This window comes from Ovis aries, chromosome 16 (genome assembly GCF_016772045.2).
Source record: "Ovis aries strain OAR_USU_Benz2616 breed Rambouillet chromosome 16, ARS-UI_Ramb_v3.0, whole genome shotgun sequence".
NCBI lineage: Eukaryota > Metazoa > Chordata > Mammalia > Artiodactyla > Bovidae > Ovis > Ovis aries.
Window position 1 is genome coordinate 62,114,525 of NC_056069.1, and position 19,936 is coordinate 62,134,460.

The following is a 19,936-nucleotide window of genomic DNA, read 5'->3' on the forward strand; positions in this document are numbered from 1 at the left end:
ATCTTCATTTTCTGAATGTTGAGCTTTAAGCCAACTTTTTCACTCTCCTCTTTCACTTACATAAAGAGGCTCTTTAGTTCTTCTTCACTTTCTGCCGTAAGCATGGTGTCATCTGCATATCTGAGGTTATTGATGTTTCTCCCAGGAATCTTGATTCAAGCCTGTGCTTCATTCAGACCAGCATTTCTCATGATGGACTCTGCATATAAGTTAAATAAGCAGGGTGACAATATACAGCCTTGACGCATTCCTTTCCCGATTTGGAACCAGTCTGTTCTTCCACTCTAGTTCTAGCTGTTGCTTCAGATTTCTCTTACAGATTTCTCAAGGGGTAGGTTAGGTGGTCTGGTGTTCTGATCTCTTTCAGAATTTTCCAGTTTGTCATGATCCACATAGTCAAAGGCTTTGGTGTTGTCACTAAAGCAGAAATAGGTGTTTTTCTGGAACTCTCTTGCTTTTCGATGATCCAACAGATATTGACGATTTGATCTCTGGTTCCTCTGCCTTTTCTAAAACCAGCTTGAACATCTAGAAGTTCACAGTTCATGTACTGTTGAAGCCTGGCTTGGAGAATTTTGAGCATGACTTTACTAGCGTGTGAGATGAGTGCAATTGTGTGGTAGTTTGAGCATTCTTTTGCATTGCCTTTCTTTGGGATTGGAATGAAAACTGACCTTTTCCAGTCCTGTGGCCACTGCTGAGTTTGTCCAAAGTTGCCGGCATATTGAGTGTAGCACCTTTACAGCATCATCTTTCAGGATTTGAAATAGCTCAGCTGGAATTCCGTCACCTCCACTATGTTTGTTCACAGTGACACTTCCTAAGGCCCACTTGACTTTGCATTCCAGGATGTCTGGCTCTAGGTGAGTGATCACACTGTCATGGTTATCTGGGTCATGAAGATCTTTTTTGTATAATTTGACTGTGTGTTCTTGCTACCTCTTCTTAATATCTTCTGCTTCTGTTAGGTCCAGGCCATTTCTGTCCTTTATTGTGCTCATCTTTGCATGAAGTTATCCCTTGGTATCTCTGATTTTCTTGAAGAGATCTCTAGTCTTTCCCATTTTATTGTTTTCCTCTATTTCTTTGCACTGATCGCTGAGGAAGGCTTTCTTACCTTTCCTTGCTATTCTTTGGAACTCTTCATTCAGATGGGTATATCTTTCCTTTTCTCCTTTGCTTTTCACTTCTCTTCTTTTCACAGCTATTTGTAAGGCCTCCCAGGCAGCCATTTTGCTTTTTTGCATTTCTTTTCCATGGGGATGGTCTTGCTCCCTGTCTCCTGTATAATGTCACGAACCTCATTCCATAGTTCATCAGGCACTCTATCTATAAGATCTAGGCCCTTAAATCTATTTCTCACTTCCACTGTATAATCATAAGGGATTTGATTTAGGTCATACCTGAATGGTCTAGAGGTTTTCCCTACTTTCTTCAATTGAAATCTGAATTTGGCAATAAGGAGTTCATGATCTGAGCCACAGTCAGCTCCCGGTCTTGTTTTTGTTGACTGTATAGAGCTTCTCCATCTTTGGCTGCATAGAATATAATCAACCTGATTTCAGTGTTGACCATCTGGTGATGTCCATGTGTAGAGTCTTCTCTTGTGTTGTTGGAAGAGGGTGTTTGCTCTGACAGGTGCATTCTCTTGGCAAAAGTCTGTTAGCCTTTGCCCTACTTCATTTTGCACTCCAAGGCCAAACTTGCCTGTTACTCCAGATATCTCTTGACTTCATACTTTGGCATTCCAGTCCCCTATGAAGAAAAGGACATCTTTTTTGATTGTTAGTTCTAGAAGGTCTTGTAGGTCTTCATAGAACCATTCAACTTCAGCCTCTTTAGCATTAGTGGCTGGGGCATAGACTTGGATCACTGTGATACTGTGTGGTTTGCCTTGAAAATGAACAGAGATCATTCTGTCACTTTTGAGATTGCACCCAAGTACTGTGTTTTAGACTCTTTCCTTGACTATGAAGGCTACTCCATTTCTTCTAAGGGATTCTTGCCCATAGGAATATATATAATCATCTGAATTAAATTCACTCATTCCAGTTCACCTTAGTTCACTGATTCCTAAAGTGTCGACGTTCACTCTTGCCATCTCCTTTTTGATCACTTCCAATTTGCCTTGATTCATGGACCTAACATTCCAGGTTCCTATGAAATATTGTTCTTTACAGCATCAGATTTTACTTGCATCACCAGTCACATCCACAACTGGGTGTTGTTTTTGCTTTGGCTCCATCTCCACTCTTTCTGGTGTTTTTTCTCCACTCTTCTCCAGTAGTGTATTAGGCACCTACCAACCTGGAGAGTTCACTTTCAGTGTCCTATCTTTTTGCCTTTTCATACTGTTCATGGAGTTCTCAAGGCAAGAATACTAAAGTGGTTTGCCATTGCCTTTTCCAGGGGACCACGTTTTGTCAGAACTCTCCACCATAACCCGTCTGTCTTGGATGGCCCTACACAGCATGTCTCATAGTTTCACTGAGTTAGACAAGGCTGTGGTCCATGTGATCAATTTGGTTAGTTGTCTGTGATAGTGATTTTCATTCTGTCAGCCCTCTGTTGAGAGGCTTATGGAAGCTTCCTGATGGGAGAGACAGAATGAGGGGGAAACTGGGTGTTGTTTTGATGGGTAGGGCCATGCTCAGTAAATCTTTAATCCAATTTTCTGTTGAGTGGGGCTGTGTTGGGTGGGGCTGTGTTCTCTTCCTGTTGTTTGACCTGAGACCAAACTATGGTGGAGATAATGAAGATAATGGCGACTTCCTTCAAAAGGTCTTGTGTACGCACTGTGTACTGTGTGCCCCTGACCCTGTAGCAGGCCACTGCTGACCCATGCCTCCACTGGAGAGTCCTGGACACTCACAGGCAAGTCTGGGTCAGTCTCCTGTGGGGTCATTGCTCCTTTCTCCTGGGTCCTGGTGCTCACAAGGTTTTGTTTGTGCCCTCCAAGAGTCTGTCTCCCCAGTCCTGTGTAAGTTCTGGAATCAAATCTCACTGGCCTCTAAAGTCAAATTTCCTGGGGTTTCTCAGTCCCTTTGCCAGATCCCCAGGTTGGGAAATCTGTTGTGGGTTCTAGAACTTTCTTAATAGTGTGAGAATTTATTTGGTATAATTGTTCTGCAGTTTGTGGGTCATCTGCTCGGTGGCTCTATGGTGGGATTAATGGCAACCTCCTCCAAGAGAGCTTATGCCACATACTGCGTGACACAGGTCTGCTGCACTGCACGCAGAGCCCCTGCCCCTGCAGAAGGCTACTGCTGCCCTGTGCCTCTGCAGGAGGTACTCAAGCAGTCAAAGTCAGGTCTGGCACTGCCTGTGTGGGGTCTCTGGGTCCTGGTGTACCCAAGGTTTTGTTGGAGCCCTCTGAGCATCTCTGGCATCTCAAGGCACCTACTACCCATAATAGTTCAGAAATAACCAATTTTCTCATCATTTTACTGTTTGTCTCTCTCCACTTTAGCTTAATGGAATGTTTGACAGTTGAAACTTCTTATTCTGAAATAATAAACTCCAGTCCCCCATGTTGCCTCCAGATTGGGCCTGAGATACAAGGCAGCAGGGGTCACCTGTTCATGTGGACCAGGGGGTGGGGAAAGACTGGGCTTGTAGGAGGGATCCACTGGGCGTCTCTTTCTGTCACACGTCACACACAGCCCACCAGGGACCACTGCAGCCTCTGCCTTCAGGATGCATCCAAACTCCCTCCACTTCTCAGCACCCTCTGCTGAGCTACCGTTACCCCCACCAGGATCCCTGCAGAAGCCCCTGCCTCCATCCTGCCCGCCTAGAGTCTGTTCTCAACACCACAGGCAGAGGGATCCCCTTTGTAAGCCCAACTTTAGCAAGATATTGGGTTGGTCAAAATGTTTGTTCCAGTTTTTCGCACCATCTTATGGAAAAACCCAAAGGAATTGTTTGCCCAACCCAATGTAAGATCAGACCTGCTGTTTATGAGATTTGACAGATATATACATTCATGCAAGCACGGACAAAGTGATCCTCTAAAAATATGAACCAGATTATGACTTTGGGATGGCTCCTGAATCAGTTGGAGCAAAAGCCAGCAGCCTGCTGAGGCTGACAAAGGCTTGTGATCTGGGCCCCACTGCCTGTCCCATAACGGTCTCCAGGACACGCTCCAGTTCACACGCTCACCTTCTCATCTCTGACATGCCGAGCAAGCACCTGCCTCAGGGTCTTGTCACTATTCTCCCTTTCTGGAACATTCCTTCAACCCAACACCACGTGTAAGTCTGTGCCCCAGGTCACCTTCTCAGGGAGGTCTTCCATAGCCACTGTGTTGGCAGTAACAACCCCCTCCATGCACACACAAACACACAAGCACACACACACATGTTTTGCCTATATCTGCTCAGCTTCATCTTTCCCATCAAACTTGTGTTAGTTTCCTGTGGCTAATGTAACAGAGTACCACAAACTTGGTGGCTTAAAACAGCAGAGGTTATGCTTTTTGAGTTCTGGAGATCGTAAGTCCGAAATCAAGGTGTTGGCAGGGTTGGTTCCTTCTAGATGTTCTGAAGGAGTAACCAAGCTTGGCCTCCCCTCTCCTTCTGGCCATCCTTGTCATTCCTTCACTTGTGGCCACATCCCTACAGTCTCTGTCTCCATCTTCACATCACCTTCCTCTCTCTGTCTCTGCATGCCCTTTTCTGTCTCTTATAAGGACACTATCATTGGATTTAGGGCCCATCCTAATCCAGTGAGATCTCTTCTTGACCCTTTATTATATCTGCAAAGACCCTATTTCAAATAAGGTTAAATTCTGAGGTTCCAAGTGGACATGAATTTTGGAGGAATATTGATCAACCCAGTGCACACTGTCACTCTCTGGCAAATAACGTATTTTTGCTTTCGGTAATTAATTCCCGGTTACCATTAGAAGGCTCTCTGAGGACAGGAAGTTTTGCCGTGTCCCCTGTGCATCCCGCATGGCCTCTCCAGTTGGCTAGAAGAGTGAATTCCAAAGTCAGGCAGGCAGCCAGGCCGCTTGCAGGAATATGGCAGGAGGCGATGGCCACTGGCCTCACTGACCCCATGGACTGCAGCATGCCAGACTTTTCTGTCCTCCACTGTCTCCCAAAGTTTGCTCAAATTCATGTCCATTGAGTCTGTGATACTATCTATCTCATCTTTTGCTGCCCCCTTCTCCTTTTGCCTTCAGTCTTTCCCAGCACCAGGGTCTTTTCCAGTGAGTCAGCTCTTTGCATCAGGTGGCCAAAGTATTAGAGCATCAGCTTCAGCATCAGTCCTTCCAATGAATATTCGGTATGGATTTCCTTGAGGATGGACTGGCCTGATCTCCTTGCAGTCCAAGGGACTCTCAAGAGTCTTCTCCAGCACCACATTTCGAAAGTGCTCAGCCATCTTTATGGTCCAATTCTCAATTCCATACGTGACTATGGGAAAAAGCATAGCTTTGATTATACAGACCTTTGTTGACAAAGTGATGTCTCTGCTTTGTAGCGATTAACCATATATATATAGAGCAGCTTTTTGTTTGGTGACACACTCTTCAGGGATGAAAATTAAAATATTCATGGTTCTGTGTGTTTATCGTTGGATAAGTTCTTATCTATCAACAAGCATGAAGATACCTCCATTTTGTAAAATAAAACAAAGAAATCTTTCCATCTAACTTATTCTTGTGACCACTGGCTCTGCGGCCTCTTCACTCTTATCTTGTAAACAAGACAAAGTCAAAAAACAAAATTTCTCACCTTGTGGTCTCTGGATGGTAAGGGAAAGCCAATATGGTCTTTAAAACTTTTAGAGTTCAGATGATTATAAATGGCTGAGATTTTCATAGGTTTAATTAATATCCATAGCGTGGCTTCCCATGGAGTTTATTGACCTTGCAATCAAATTGAACTCTGTCCCTCTGACATAAAGCTTTGCTGAAAATCTCAGTGTGGATTCCCGAAGACTCTTGATTGTCCTGGGGCTCTTTTCAACACGGAAGTAAACTTGATAAAAATGTTGTGACAGGACATCAGCTCTTTGGTTGCGGTGCCAGCCTAACATGGTAACAAATTTCAGACTGTTTGCTGTTTAGCTGTGTGCTAAGTGCCTTGTAATTTTAGCAACTCAGAGAGTCCTTATAAGAGTGAGGACCGAGTCACAATATTGTTGGTCTGTGTGACAAGTTTTAATGGAGAAAAGGTTACATTTACATATTCTCCAGTTCCATAAACATTTCTAAAGTGAAGCTCAGTAATGAATGAGAGATATGAGCTGGGCTTCTGTAGAAAATTGTAGATGGTTCTTATTTTCTATTCTTCTTTTCTTCATCTAGTTATATGTAATACCTGACATTTCTGGAGGGCCCACACTGTGCCAGACATTGCTCTAAGGGGTTCATATATAGTAATTCTAATCATCCCACAATACTCTAAGGTATGAATTATAATCTCACTGTAATAGTAGAACTCCATGGATATTTATGCCAGCCAGTGGTGGATCAGCAGCAAGCAAGACACATAGAAGAGGAGAATTCATATGGAGCAGGATTTGAACCAACTCTGCGTACAAAGAACTCTTCTTGAGCTAAGACTTTGCCTCTGAAGGGGTTAGGTGGAGAAATTTTTTCCAAAATGGCACATTTTAATGTACAGTTTTTACTGCAGGCTAAAACAGTGTCTCTTCTTACACTTAGATTCCTTCCAATAAGTATAATGTACAACAGTAAAAGTTTATTTTTTTTTAAAAGTGGTATTCCAAAAAGTTTAAATGTGTGTGTGTGTGTGTGTGTGTGTGTGTGTACACCCCTTATAAGTCTTAGGATAACAATTAGTAGTATATATCGACTGAAGCGACTTAGCAGCAGCAGCAGCAGCAGTATATACATGCAGTATATACCTAGCTTTGGGGGTTTCCCAGGTGGCGCTAGTGGTAAAAGAACCCTTCTGCCAATGCAGGAGACTTAAGAGTTGTGGATTCCATCCCAGGGTCAGGAAGATCCCCTGGAGGAGGGCATAGCAACCCACTCCAGTATTCTTGCCTGGAGAATCCCATGGACATAGGAGCCCGGTGGGCTACAATCCATAGGGTCAAGCAGAGTCAGACATGACTAAAGTGACTTAGCATGCACACACACATATAGCTTTTAATAGTTTGCCCAGCACTTTCACTTTCATGTTTTATGCTGCCTTTTAAAAAGAAGTTCTGTGAAATAGACCACATTATTCTCTATATTTGATCCATGGAAACCAATACCAGCAAGCACTGAGGGACTCTCCTATATATATTTGTAATCTAGAAGGGAGAAAGCCAGATGTTTAAGTTCCGAACTCTTGCCTCTTCTACCACAGTAATCAAGAAATAAGAGATCTGTAACCTGCTCAACAAAAAATGATCAAATATTTCTACTTTTCAAATGAGTTCATCTGTATCATTTTGGTTTCTAGAATTCAGATATATGTGTTAATATATGATATTCATTGTTCTCTTTCTGACTTACTTCATTCTATATGACAGTCTCTAAGGCCCATCCATGTCTCTGCAAATATCACAATTTCATTCCTTTTTATAACTGAATAGATAACTAATGACAACCTACTGTATAGCCCAAGGAACTCTGTTCAGTGCTCCGTGGTAACCTAAATGGGAAGGAAATCCAAAAAAGAGGAGATGATGGGTATACATATGGCTGATTCATTTTGCTGTATAACAGATACTAACATAACATCATAAAGCAGCTATATTACAATAATTTTTTTTAAATGATCAAATAACAGAACATGTTTAGACCAGGGTATCTCAGTCTTGGCTCTAGTGAAATTTTGGGGCAGATAATTCTTTGTCGTAGGGAATTGTCTGTGCAATATAGGATGCTGAGCAGGATTCCTGGGGTCTGCTCCCTGGATGTCAATACCGTCTTCCAGTTGTGACAACCAAAACTGTCTTCTGACCTTGTCAGATGTCCCCTGGGGATGCAGTTTTAAGTGTATTTATTTTTTAGACTTTTAGACTTTATTTCAAGACAGCAATTACAGTAAGCATCATTGTTATATGATTATATCTATTCAAAAGCAGATGGCCAGAGTTTTATTTCTGCTCCATCTCTTACGTTTATGAACATCTCTAAGTCTATTAATTTCCTCCTCCATGAAATGAAAAGAAACTACATAAGGCTTAAGGATTAAAGCATGCCACGGTCTGAACAGGGAACCTCGGCACTGACTTTTAGCCCACACTCGCAGTATTACTTAAGATGTCTGTTCTGTAAGTCTGAACACATCTGAATTTCCTTAGATTTCTTTCACAATTCTGACCACAGACCAGGCCCAGATGTTTTGTACTGAGTGCAAAGCTCTTCGCAATCTCACACCAACCTTGCTTTCCAGCTTTGTTTCCACCGCCCCCTGCCTGGGTAACCCGCTTCCTGCAGGCTCCTGTCTCATAGCCATCTTGGCTGAATGCACACCTTCCCTGAATCTGTCAGCCTTCTATGACCCAGTGTCTCTCCTCATGCTGTTCTTTTGCTGATTTTTTTTTTTTTACCAGAATTCTTTTGTCTTATGAACGTTGCTTGTCCTTCAGGATTAAAATCTCATGTGAGGGACAACCAGCAAGGAGCAAGTATAGCATGGGGAACTATATTCAGTATTTTCTAATAACCTATAAGTGAAAAGAATCTGAAAAAGAATATATATATTATATATCAATCACTTTTCTGTACACCTGAAAATAACAAAACACTGTAAATAAACTATACTTCAGTTGGAAAAAAAAAAAAAAGAGAGAGACCTCGTATAAAGAATCCATGCCTTGTACTGAATTCTGGCCCAAATAAGACAGACGTTTTATTTTGTCCAGCTCTTCTCTAGAGTCCATCTCCATGGGAAACACAAAATCTGAGCAGAATCTCTTTTAAGTGAAACAAAACCATTCCAGAAAAAGAGGCTTGTATGACTCTTGAAATTTTCCTTCTGTTGATCCTGGGCTCTGTGTGAATGCACGTAGTCTGGTATGCATCTGGTATGCACAAGCAAGCCAAGTGCCCTAAGACTGTTCCTCCTATACCCTTGTTCACAGACTTTCTTATCTATGCCATATAAGCCTAATAGAGCAGTTCTCGTCAGGTTAGTAAAATAGACAGAAATGAATCCTTTACTAATCACTTTCCAATAGCATGGGCTTACCTGAATTCATATTAGTCATCCAGCATATAATTTATAGGTGTTCTGTAGGTTTTGATTTAACTTGAACAAAGGATATAATTTTTAAAGGCTGCTATTATAAGAAAAAAGACTGTGCTATCTGGATATTGCATATTGAGGTGGTTTAGAATCATGCAGTGAAAGAAAATTCAATTAAAAAGAAAAACAAGCTTCCTATGTTTTCATCCATAATTGTTTTTCACTGTGATCACCTAGCTGAAGAAGATCCAATAGTTGGTCCATTATCAGCAACCACTTGAGTATGTTTTATAGCAAAGGTGCTCCTCACACCATCCAGTCCTTTAAGAACTGAGCCAATTCAAAAGAAATCCTATTGAATATCATCTTCAGTAGCAGTAAGGCAGCACCGACATGCTTCCAGATTTACTTGACAACCTCTACCAGGCGTGATAAAGAAAAGATAAAGGTTAGAGTCTACGAGGAAACTCTTAACCTTTGTCTGCTCCATTTCTGTCCCATTTTTCATGACTCTTCTTCTGAGATGACAGCATTGACCTGGCATCAATAGGATGTATGCTTTTGAGTTGTTTTCTGGGAGTCAAGTGGGTGCTGCCAAGCTGTCTCAAGTCTCTTCCAGCCTATCCTTCAGATAAATAGTAGCCTTTTGTGGTTCAAGGGGTCAGGTTTTCATCTGTGGCCTCACGGGTTGCTTTCTTATTTCTCTGTTAAAAATTGATTCACTGCTTCAGACGTGGAATCCTTATATCCAACCATGTCAGTGTCGTGGTCTAACTCAAGGGTCTCCAACCTTCAGGATCTGATGCCTGACGACCTGAGGTGGAACTGATATAATAATACAAATAAAGTGCACAATAAATGTAATGTGCTTGAGTCATCCTGAATCCACCCCCCATCGCCCTGCCCTACCCCGATCCATGGAAAAATTGTCTTTCATGAAAGCAATCCCTGGTGCCAGAAAGGTTGGGGATCGCTGCTCTAACTGGTTGAGTTGGTGAATTTCATGAAAGAGTATTCATATACATAATGGTACAGTCACCCATGTGTTTTACGATGGATTTAAGTATCCTGGAGCATGTTTCTCAAAATTAAATAAACACCTAGCTTCTTGGAGTAACTTACATATAAATAAGAGGATATAGAAAAAGAATGCACCGTGCATAAAATTTGTTTGAATAAACCTAACATTTTAAATAAATAATTTCCTCTTATGAAAGCTTCTTGTTACTATACTTTTATCCTCAGAAAATTGTTTAGGGAGTCTGTATGTTTTTAAAAGAAGAGATTATGATAATAGCAATATTAACCATAAATATAACAAATATGGCATAACTGGTATCAGGACATTTTAGGCTGGACTCTTTCAGTTATATTTTCTCTTATCTGATAATTTAACTAAATGCTATACCTGCCCAAGACTGTTGAAATAATATTTTGGAAAATAAATGTGATCTTGTAAATTATCTACGGAAGTCCAAATGAAAAATGTCTGTATTAGTAAGATCGTGCCATTTTAAGACCTTTTTTTTCAGTCTTCATAAACATGGTAACTTCAGTGATACATTTAAGGTTATATAAGTTTATGTGCATGCATGCTTAGTTGTGTCTGACTCTTTAACAACCCCATGGACTGCAGCCTGCTAGCCTCCTCTGTCCGTGGAATTTTCCAGGCAAGAATATTTGAGTAGTTTGCCATTTCCTACTCCAGGGGATCTTCCTGACCCAGAGCTTGAACCTATGTCTCTTTCATCTCCTGCACTGATGGGCAGATTCTTTACCATTGTACCACCTGGGAAGCCCTAGATGTATATGTATGTGTATATATATATATACACTTACAAACCATTTGCTCAAGGAAATCTTTTCAAATCCTTTTTTAAGTCAGTGGATGTGTAAGAAATATAAGAGGATGAGACGGTTAGGTAGTATCACTGACTCTATGGACATGAATGTGAGCAAACTCTGGGAGATAATGGAGTACAGAAGAGCCTGGCGTGCTGCAGTCCTGGGGGGAGGGGGATCGTAAATAGCTGGACAGAACTTAGTGTCTAAGCAACAACATTGTCCTGTAAGAAAACCAGGACAATCAGTTGTGAAATATTCCCATGTAAACTCTCACAGGTGTTACATAGATGAGTTGACCACAGGCTACCAGTTGCGGGATTTCTCTCATGTTCTCCTGCTTTCCTTTTGTTCAGAGAATTTGGATGGAGAGACCCGGAGCTACCTGAAGTGATACAGATGTTGCAACATCAGTTTCCTTCGGTCCAGTCTAATGCTGCAGCCTATTTACAGCACCTCTGTTTTGGAGACAACAAAATTAAAGCCGAGGTAAGCACTACTTGGAATCATGAATGACTGATGTCAGATTCATCATCGCTTAGGTGTTCAGAGTACTGTTGAATGGGAAAAAAAAATTCGAAGCTTAAAGTTATGCTATCAAATCTTAGATCCACACTTTTCAGCTAAGTGTTTGGCATGCCTATATATACATTCTTCTTTTTTAATATTTGAATACTGAAGGAATAGAGGGCCAAGGATATACACTAATATCCACAGAGATGAGAGTATCAAATGCTAAACTTTTGATATAATTTGCATTTTTCTTCTCAATCCACCTCTGGAGTCATCTCTGCTCCTAAATTCTAAAGAAATACAAAGCATCTTCATGTTCTCCTCAAATTACATCAAGATTGCTACATCAGTTTATGGTATCAACTGTCTTCCTGGAAAACTCATTGATAAGTGGGAAATTTTAGGCAATAAACCAGCTTTGTGTTATAACCAAACTTTCTGAACCATTTGCAAATGTACCAGTGGATATGATACAGATATATGCATTCCATTAAAGAATCTCTTCTCTGTGTTCATCATGTAAACAGTTGTTAACATGCTCAAAATTTTTGGAATACTTCAAAGTGCACAAATTGTGGTATGTGATATTTCTGGAAAATCACAGTGGTCAGCACAGCCAACTCTGATGTTTTTTTTTTTTAGACAAGGGACAAGCATTTGCATATGAGCAGCTGAGTAATCAAATTTTTAAAAAAGATTTTATAAACTGTTAAGAGTCATCTCCATAGCATGTAAGGAATTTGGGAGATAAGACTAAATAGGTTTAAGGGTGGAAAGCAGAGATTTGAAGATATAATTGCAATTTATTATGGATGGTGCTTGCTTGCATTGGGATGTGTATGGACTAGTAGCTTTTCATCTTTTTTTTTTTTTTTCTGTTTCTCTTCCCCTGGGACTACAAAGGGCTTGACCCATGCTTTTTGTTATCAGAAAAGTCCTATTTCTTTGTGGAATGTATATAAAGTGGTGATTCGCAACCAGGTGTAATTTTGCCTCCCAAGGGACATGTCACAACATCTGGAGCCATCTTTGGTTGTCAGAATAGAAAAAATTTGTGGTGTGCCATTAGCATTTAGTGGGTGGCAGTCATGTGTTACCCAACTCAGGCTGGGCTGCTCACCTCTGAAAAGTCAGTACTCAAGAGACAAGTGTTGGCAGGAAAGAAAGGTTGCTTTATTCAGGAGACTGGCAACCTGGGAGAAGGTGGACTTATGTCCAAAAACCAACTCTCAACTGCTGATCAGGAAGCAGGAGCTTTAAAGGGGGGATTTCCAGGATTACAGGTTGGAGATGGGGCTTACTTGCAGAAACAGCACAGTCTGCTCTGACAGTCATCGTGAAATTGGGCATGCAGTGATCTGATCAGCACCATCTTGATTTTAAGTACAGTTCATCTTCAGTTCCAGGGTCGGTTTGTTCTTGTTTCCTTGAGGTCAGTTCTCGGAACTGTGTAAGATAGAGCAACTAATGTCATGGCTACAGTCTGGTCATCATGCAATCAACTGCTTCCACCTGGCAGGGGTTTCAGTATCTACAAAACAGCTCAGAGGATGTGACTCAGAATATTATGTATAGCCCTTAAGGGGAACTAAAGGTCCTTGACTATGTTAAATGGCTAAACTATTATTATTTTGTCTCACTTGACGGTTTTCCTTTCTGCATTTTCTCACTTCTCTGATTAAATATATTCTTTGGCTAAAGTTTTTCTACAAAGAAGCAGGTGGAAAAAATGGAGGATCTGTCCCCAACAGGCACCATATGGTCTTGTTCAATTACAAAGAATGCTTGAAAACATTCTGTAATGGAAGGGCAGCCTGGACAAAGAATTATCCAGTACCAAGTATCGGTAATGCCAAAGCTGAGATAAAAGAAATTATTATTCATCTAAGATAGATTTTTTTTTACTATTTTTATGTTTTTAAAATATGAATGTCAAAAAATATTATTAAAATGATCTGAGGATAAATTGAATTATGTGGCTCTTGTCCCAAGTGGCAGTTCTCTTAGTCATTCTCAGCCTTTAGTAGAAAACAAAATAACCATTTAAAATGAAGGAGAGAGTTCCGATTGAGGGATCACATGCCATCATTTTGCAAAGATTATAACTTTGAGGGTTTTTCTAGAGGCCATGAGAGAATCTCATCCCTTGATGGGTGTAAAGTGGATTCACAGATATTGTGGCAACCGCAGCAGCAGGATGGACTCGTCCCCAAATCTGGTTCTGATGTCACGACTGAGGACAGCACACACACCCCATGAGGGTATGAAAAGGCCAGTTACTCACGTAATGAGGCTAATGTAGCCGAGCATGGCGGCTTCCACACGGGACTGAACGTGAGTGGAGAGCTCAGGAAAGGATGCCTAGCGGGTTAGGCGGTAGATATGGCCTGCCCTGTGATGGGGTTCTTACCTGGGGACAGTATTTCTATGGTTTGAACTTCTGGTACCAAAGGAGGAGGCATCAGAGATTTGTCATCAGCTTGTTCGGATGCGAGCAGAAGGGACAGAGCTGTCAGAGGCCAAACATCAACAAGGCCGTCATGTGGTCCGTGCAGACGCCATTACCTGGGCAAGTTCAAAGTCATTGCCTCTGTCTATGTGAGCCATGACCAGCCTTGAAACTTCATAGCAGTGGTGCCCAACGTGGGCTTGTGTGTGGTCACATTAGAAGCATCCTGGGTTCTGTGGGAGACAAAACGGTGGTGTGAGGAGGGGGTGACCAGCACACTCACCAGTGTCAGAAAGATACGTTGTCCAACTTCACTTCCCTGCTCACCAGCTGTTTCTCCTTGAACAGAACTGTCCACTCAAGCCTCCTTTCTTATCTTTAAAACAGAGATGCTGATCCCTCCCCTGTAGAGTCCTTATAGGGACTAAATGACTTAATGGATGCAAACTGCTAAGTGGTGATGTATTCATTCATTCATACACATCTTTGTCCAGGAGCACAGTTAGATACTTAAGACACTGTTTTATCTTACATATGTGTGTACAGCTGAGCTTCTCAGTGCAGTGGTGAAGAATCTGCCTGCCATGAAGGAGACACAAGAGATCGGGGTTTAATCCCTGGGTTGGGAAGATCCCCTGGGGGAGGGCGTGCAAACCACTCTAGTATTCTTGCCTGGAAGAGTCCGCGGACAAAGGAGCCTGGAGGGCTACAGTCCATGGAGCCACAAAGAGTAGGACACGACTAAGCATGCACGTGTATGTGTAGGTTGTGTGTACCTGTGATCAGTTTTTAATTTTGCTGTAGATGCCCTTGAGGTTGCCTGTATCACTTCTTACTGCTCGGAGATTCTCCTGACACCTGGTTCTTAGAGCTGTGGTTCAAGTGGCATTTGTTCCTCTGCTCCACCTCCTAAAGACTGCAGACATGGCCAGGGCCTCGTGATAGTGGTGCCTGGGGTACCTGGGAGACTGTGATGACGAGGAAGGAAAGGGTGATGTAGCATACAGCCTAACAAAATGAGATCAGAGTTAGCAGAAATGAGCCAGAGGAGCGGGGCAGATGCAGGAGGCCTACATAAAATGCAGAGTGAGCCACATGGAGTTTCCCTTCATGTCTCCTTCAGTCACCAAGGGAGGACAGTGTGTGCTCATGCGTACACACACACACACACTCAGATGTGTACACATCTCAGTGTGAATACACTCAGGACTTTGCACACACCTGTATTGTTCTCTCATCCTAATTCAAGCCTAAACCTTCAGTAGTGGTTCTCCCTGCATGACAGATGGCTGCCTGTCATGTTTTCATATACAGGCATTGATTTTTGTAATTACCTGCTGTCCAAATACTAATCTTGCAGGCACCAGCCTTTCCAAATTTACTCAGTCCTCTAGTCTTTCTATTGCATTTTATTGAATTGATTTAGCCCTTCAGTCTACATTTCATTATTGGTATTGACTTTGCCTGCACAATGGATAGGCCATTGAGCAAAAGGCAGAATTAAATCTCCTGTATGTGGAGGGTCATAAATCATGCCTTTCTCATTCCTTATTACAGGGCTTTGTACAGTTTTCACTTAATGAAGCCAAGAAATTCAGCTTTGTTCATGATGATGCCAGATCTCATAGGTATAAAGTTGGGAATTCACTCCCATAAATCAGCAGACAGAAGCACTGTCCCAAACTTTTCCTACTGGTCCAGTGAACTTGGGTTTAAGGCAGACTGCTTGTTCCCTGACAGCAAGGAGGTGGAGCTGATGGGAGAAGAATGGGCATGGTCAGTTCAGGAACCACCAGTGACTGCGAGAGAGTCTGCGATCCACTGGGTGCCCTGACCTGGGCTTGGACATTCAGTTAGGAAATGCTTTGAAGACCAGCAAGTGTCCTAAAATTGGAATAGGAGGATATCATGCAAACAACAGTTCAAAGTTAGATGGAGAAAAGATCAGAAGAGAAGCAGTTGAGGGAGGCCTTCCCTGGTGGTCCCGAGGCTAAGACTCCATGCTCCCAGTGCAGGGGACCTAGGTGTCATCCCTGGTCAGGAAACTAGATCCCACGTGCTACAACTGAGACTCAGTGCAGCCAAATAAATATTTTTTAAAAAGAGTGAAATAGGGTGGGGCAAAGAGAAAGTGGAAGGAGAGGGTCCAGTCGTTGTAGCAAACACACCATATTGGCGCAGCTCATTTCCATGGATGATGAGTGACTGATCTGTAGGCAGGTTCTCCTGCTTTAAAGGGCAAGAGGCGTGATGGGTGTGGATGGTTGTCAGTTATGTTTGAACTATGTCTGCCATCCACACTGTCTCCTAAGTCGTTGGGAACGTCATAATAAGTTGAGTTTTCGATAATGTAGGTAGTTTTTAGACATGAAAATCTGCTAATGTGTGTATATAGTGTGTATATATGATAAGCATTTTTGGGAAGTGCTTGAAAAGTGAAAGTGAAGTTGCTCAGTCTTGTCCGACTCTTTGCGACCCCATAGACTGTAGCCTTCCAGGCTCCTCCCTCCATGGGATTCTCCAGGCAAGAGTACTGGAGTGGGTTGCCGTTTCCTTCTCCAGGGGATCTTCCCTACGCAAGGATCGAACCCGGGTCTCCTGCATTCCAGGCAGATGCTTTAAACCTCTGAGCCACCAGGAAGTGCTTAAATGTTGATAATTTTTTTTTGATAATTATTTTATATTTTTTCAAAAATCTGTTTTTCATTCTTGTGGGAACCTTTGTCAGTTAAGAATATTAAGAGCATCCCATTGATTTAGGGATAACACCAAGTACCTCTCATGAGTTATAATGATTTGGATTTATTTATGTTCCTCCCTCCTGTATTTCCCCCCATTTCTTTTCAGTTACAAATAGAGTCGGCAGGAGTTCACACTAAACAGGCACACACAGACAGGGGCATATGTGTGCATGGGGGTGCCACATGCTGGAATTCAAAGCAGTCTGTTCTCTATAGATAAAAAGGTATTTGCAAATTTTTCAAGTGACAAGAGGTGATTATTTTAAAATGTCTGAATACTTTGTTTCACTATAAATTAATAAATTAGATTTAATAAAATTTAAATTAATACAATTAAATAATTTTAAAATGTATTTCTTAAACATAAGACCATTCACTTAAATACTGTGCCTTTTTAAAAACTCAGACTTTGTTATGTGATGTCCCATGTGAGACGGACTTATATCCATGTCTCTAAATGAATGAATGGCTGGTGACTACCGCTGATTTAGTTCAGATTTCATCCCAAAGGCCTCTTTGTATATGAAAAATTGTTTTCAGTCAACAAATGTGTAACCAAGGTGTTTGAAGATCTTTAAGAGTCAAGATATGCAAACTGAAGATGAGAACAATTTCTCTAGGAAACCAGCATTGACTTTATTCAATATTTTATTAACTCCCAGCAAAACTCTTTCCAGTTACCATCCTCCTCACTCTTGATAAAATACTTTGTGTTTTTAAAGAAATGGAATTTCCAGTTGTAGCAGAAAGAAGAGTTTATTGACAGCTTGTTTTGGAGTTAGTAGTAGAACCAAATATTAATAACATGCAGATCATACTTGTAATGAATCCACATAGATGGGCAACATGTAAACAGGGCAATATAATACCATGTGCTAATAAGCTCCATGGAAAAGTTTGTGAGACTGTTTACAAAATGCTTAAAATCCAGCCTATGGGGTCAGAGAAAAATTTCTACCTCCTACTAGTGGAGGTGATAGAATTCCAGTTGAGCTATTTCAAATCGTGAAAGATGATGCTGTGAAAGTGCTGCACTCAGTATGCCAGCAAATTTGGAAAACTCAGCAGTGGCCACAGGACTGGAAAAGGTCAGTTTTCATTCCAGTCCCAAAGAGAGGCAATGCCAAAGAATGCTCAAACTACCGCACAACTGCACTCATCTCACACGCTAGTAAAGTAACGCTCAAAATTCTCCAAGCCAGGCTTCAGCAATATGTGAACTGCGAACTTCTAGATGTTCAAGCGGGTTTTAGAAAAGGCAGAGGAACCAGAGATCAAATTGCCAACATCCGCTGGATCATGGAAAAAGCAAGACAGTTCCAGAAAAACATCTATTTCTGTTTTATTAACTATGCCAAAGCCTTTGACTGTGTGGATCACAATAAAGTGTGGAAAATTCTGAAAGAGATGGCAATACCAGACCACCTGACCTGCCTCTTGAGAAACCTATATGCAGGTCAGGAAGCAACAGTTAGAACTGGACATGGAACAACAGACTGTTTCCAAATAGGAAAAGGAGTATGTCAAGGCTGTATATTGTCAGCCTGCTTATTTAACTTCTATGCAGAGTACATCATGAGAAACGCTGGACTGAAAGAAACACAAGCTGGAATCAAGATCGCCAGGAGAAATATCAATCACCTCAGATATGCAGATGACACCACCCTAATGGCAGAAAGTGAAAAGGAAATAAAAAGCCTCTTGATGAAAGTGAAAGAGGAGAGTGAAAAAGCTGGCTTAAAGCTCAACATTCAGAAAATGAAGATCATGGCATCCGGTCCCATCACTTCATAGGATATAGATGGGGAAACAGTGGAAACAGTGTCAGACTTTATTTTTTAGGCTCCAAAATCACTGCAGATAGTGATTGCAGCCATGAAATTAAAAGACGCTTACTCCTTGGAAGAAAAGTTATGACCAACCTAGATGGCATATTGAAAAGCAGAGACGTTACTTTGCCTACAAAGGTCTGTCTAGTCAAGGCTATGGTTTTTCCAGAGGTCAGGTATGGATGTGAGAGTTGGACTGTGAAGAAGGCTGAGTGCCGAAGAATTGATGCTTTTGAACTGTGGTGTTGGAGAAGACTCTTGAGAGTCCCTTGGACTACAAGGAGATCCAACCAGTCCATTCTGAAGGAGATCAGCCCTGGGATTTCTTTGGAAGGAATGATGCTAAAGCTGAAACTCCAGTACTTTGGCCACCTCATGCTAAGAGTTGACTCATTGGAAAAGACTCTGATGCTGGGAGGGATTGGGGGCAGGAGGAGAAGGGGATGACAGAGGATGAGATGGCTAGATGGTATCACAGACTCGATGGACGTGAGTCTGAGTGAACTCCGGGAGTTGGTGATGGACAGGGAGGCCTGGTGTGCTGCGATTCATAGAGTCGCAAAGAGTTGGACACAACTGGGCAACTGAACTGAACTGAACTGACAGTGATAAGTACACTAAATTTAATTTAGAAGGTGCCGGAAAATATAGCATAAGTCAGACTAAATCAGAGTAGGAATTAGACTTAAGGACATTAGTCCTTTGGAGTTTGTGTGTATGTGTGTGTGTGTGATCATGTCCATAAACTTTCAATATATTTGTATTATTTATACTCATTTTATGCAACATCATTGTTTTCTTTATTAATATTAACTAGAACATAGAAATTGAGTTCTAGAACATAGAAAATGAGTTTTAAAATATGCAACTGTCCCCCTCTCCCATACATTTTATTTGACTCAGACTGACTGACAACCTTTCATATGTTAAAAACAAAATTCAGACTTGTTCCTGTCTACTACACTTAAAGTGCTTCATAATTTCTATTTTATTCTTGCTTCTTTCCACCTCACAGAGCTTAAGAGAAGGTACCATCCATCTCTTCAGGTGATTACTTTTTAATCATTTCTTCTCTTTCCATTATCATAAATGGTTCCACAGTTTTTGAGAAAGAGCCTCTATTAGTTTCGAGGTGTCAGTAGACAGCATCCCATTGAGCTGACAGCATGGGCCCTGGAGCCTGGCTTCCTGCCTTTAAATCCTGGCTACTCTCCTGCATTCTAGCTCTGTGATTTGGGGCAAGTTTCTTTACCTCTCTGAGCCTTAGTTTCCCAGACTGTAAAGTGAATTTGCATCACTGTGGAGAGAATGCGCATACCCTGCCAGCCTGAGTCAGTGGGTTGAGACCTGTAGGTTTTTGCTGGTATACATGTAAAACACACATTAAGGAAATCT

General features: G+C 41.6%; 1 protein-coding gene across 3 annotated transcripts in view; it reads left to right on the top strand.

The window, feature by feature from the left end:
* Positions 1 to 19,936, top strand: part of CTNND2 (catenin delta 2) — a 1,117,159-nt gene that overhangs the window by 804,004 nt on the left and 293,219 nt on the right. For all 3 annotated transcript variants that reach the window (XM_027980164.3, XM_027980165.3, XM_042233932.2), the window contains one exon: positions 11,366 to 11,498. In XM_027980164.3, the coding sequence (XP_027835965.2) occupies positions 11,366 to 11,498 (133 nt within the window). The remainder of the gene's footprint in view (positions 1 to 11,365; positions 11,499 to 19,936) is intronic.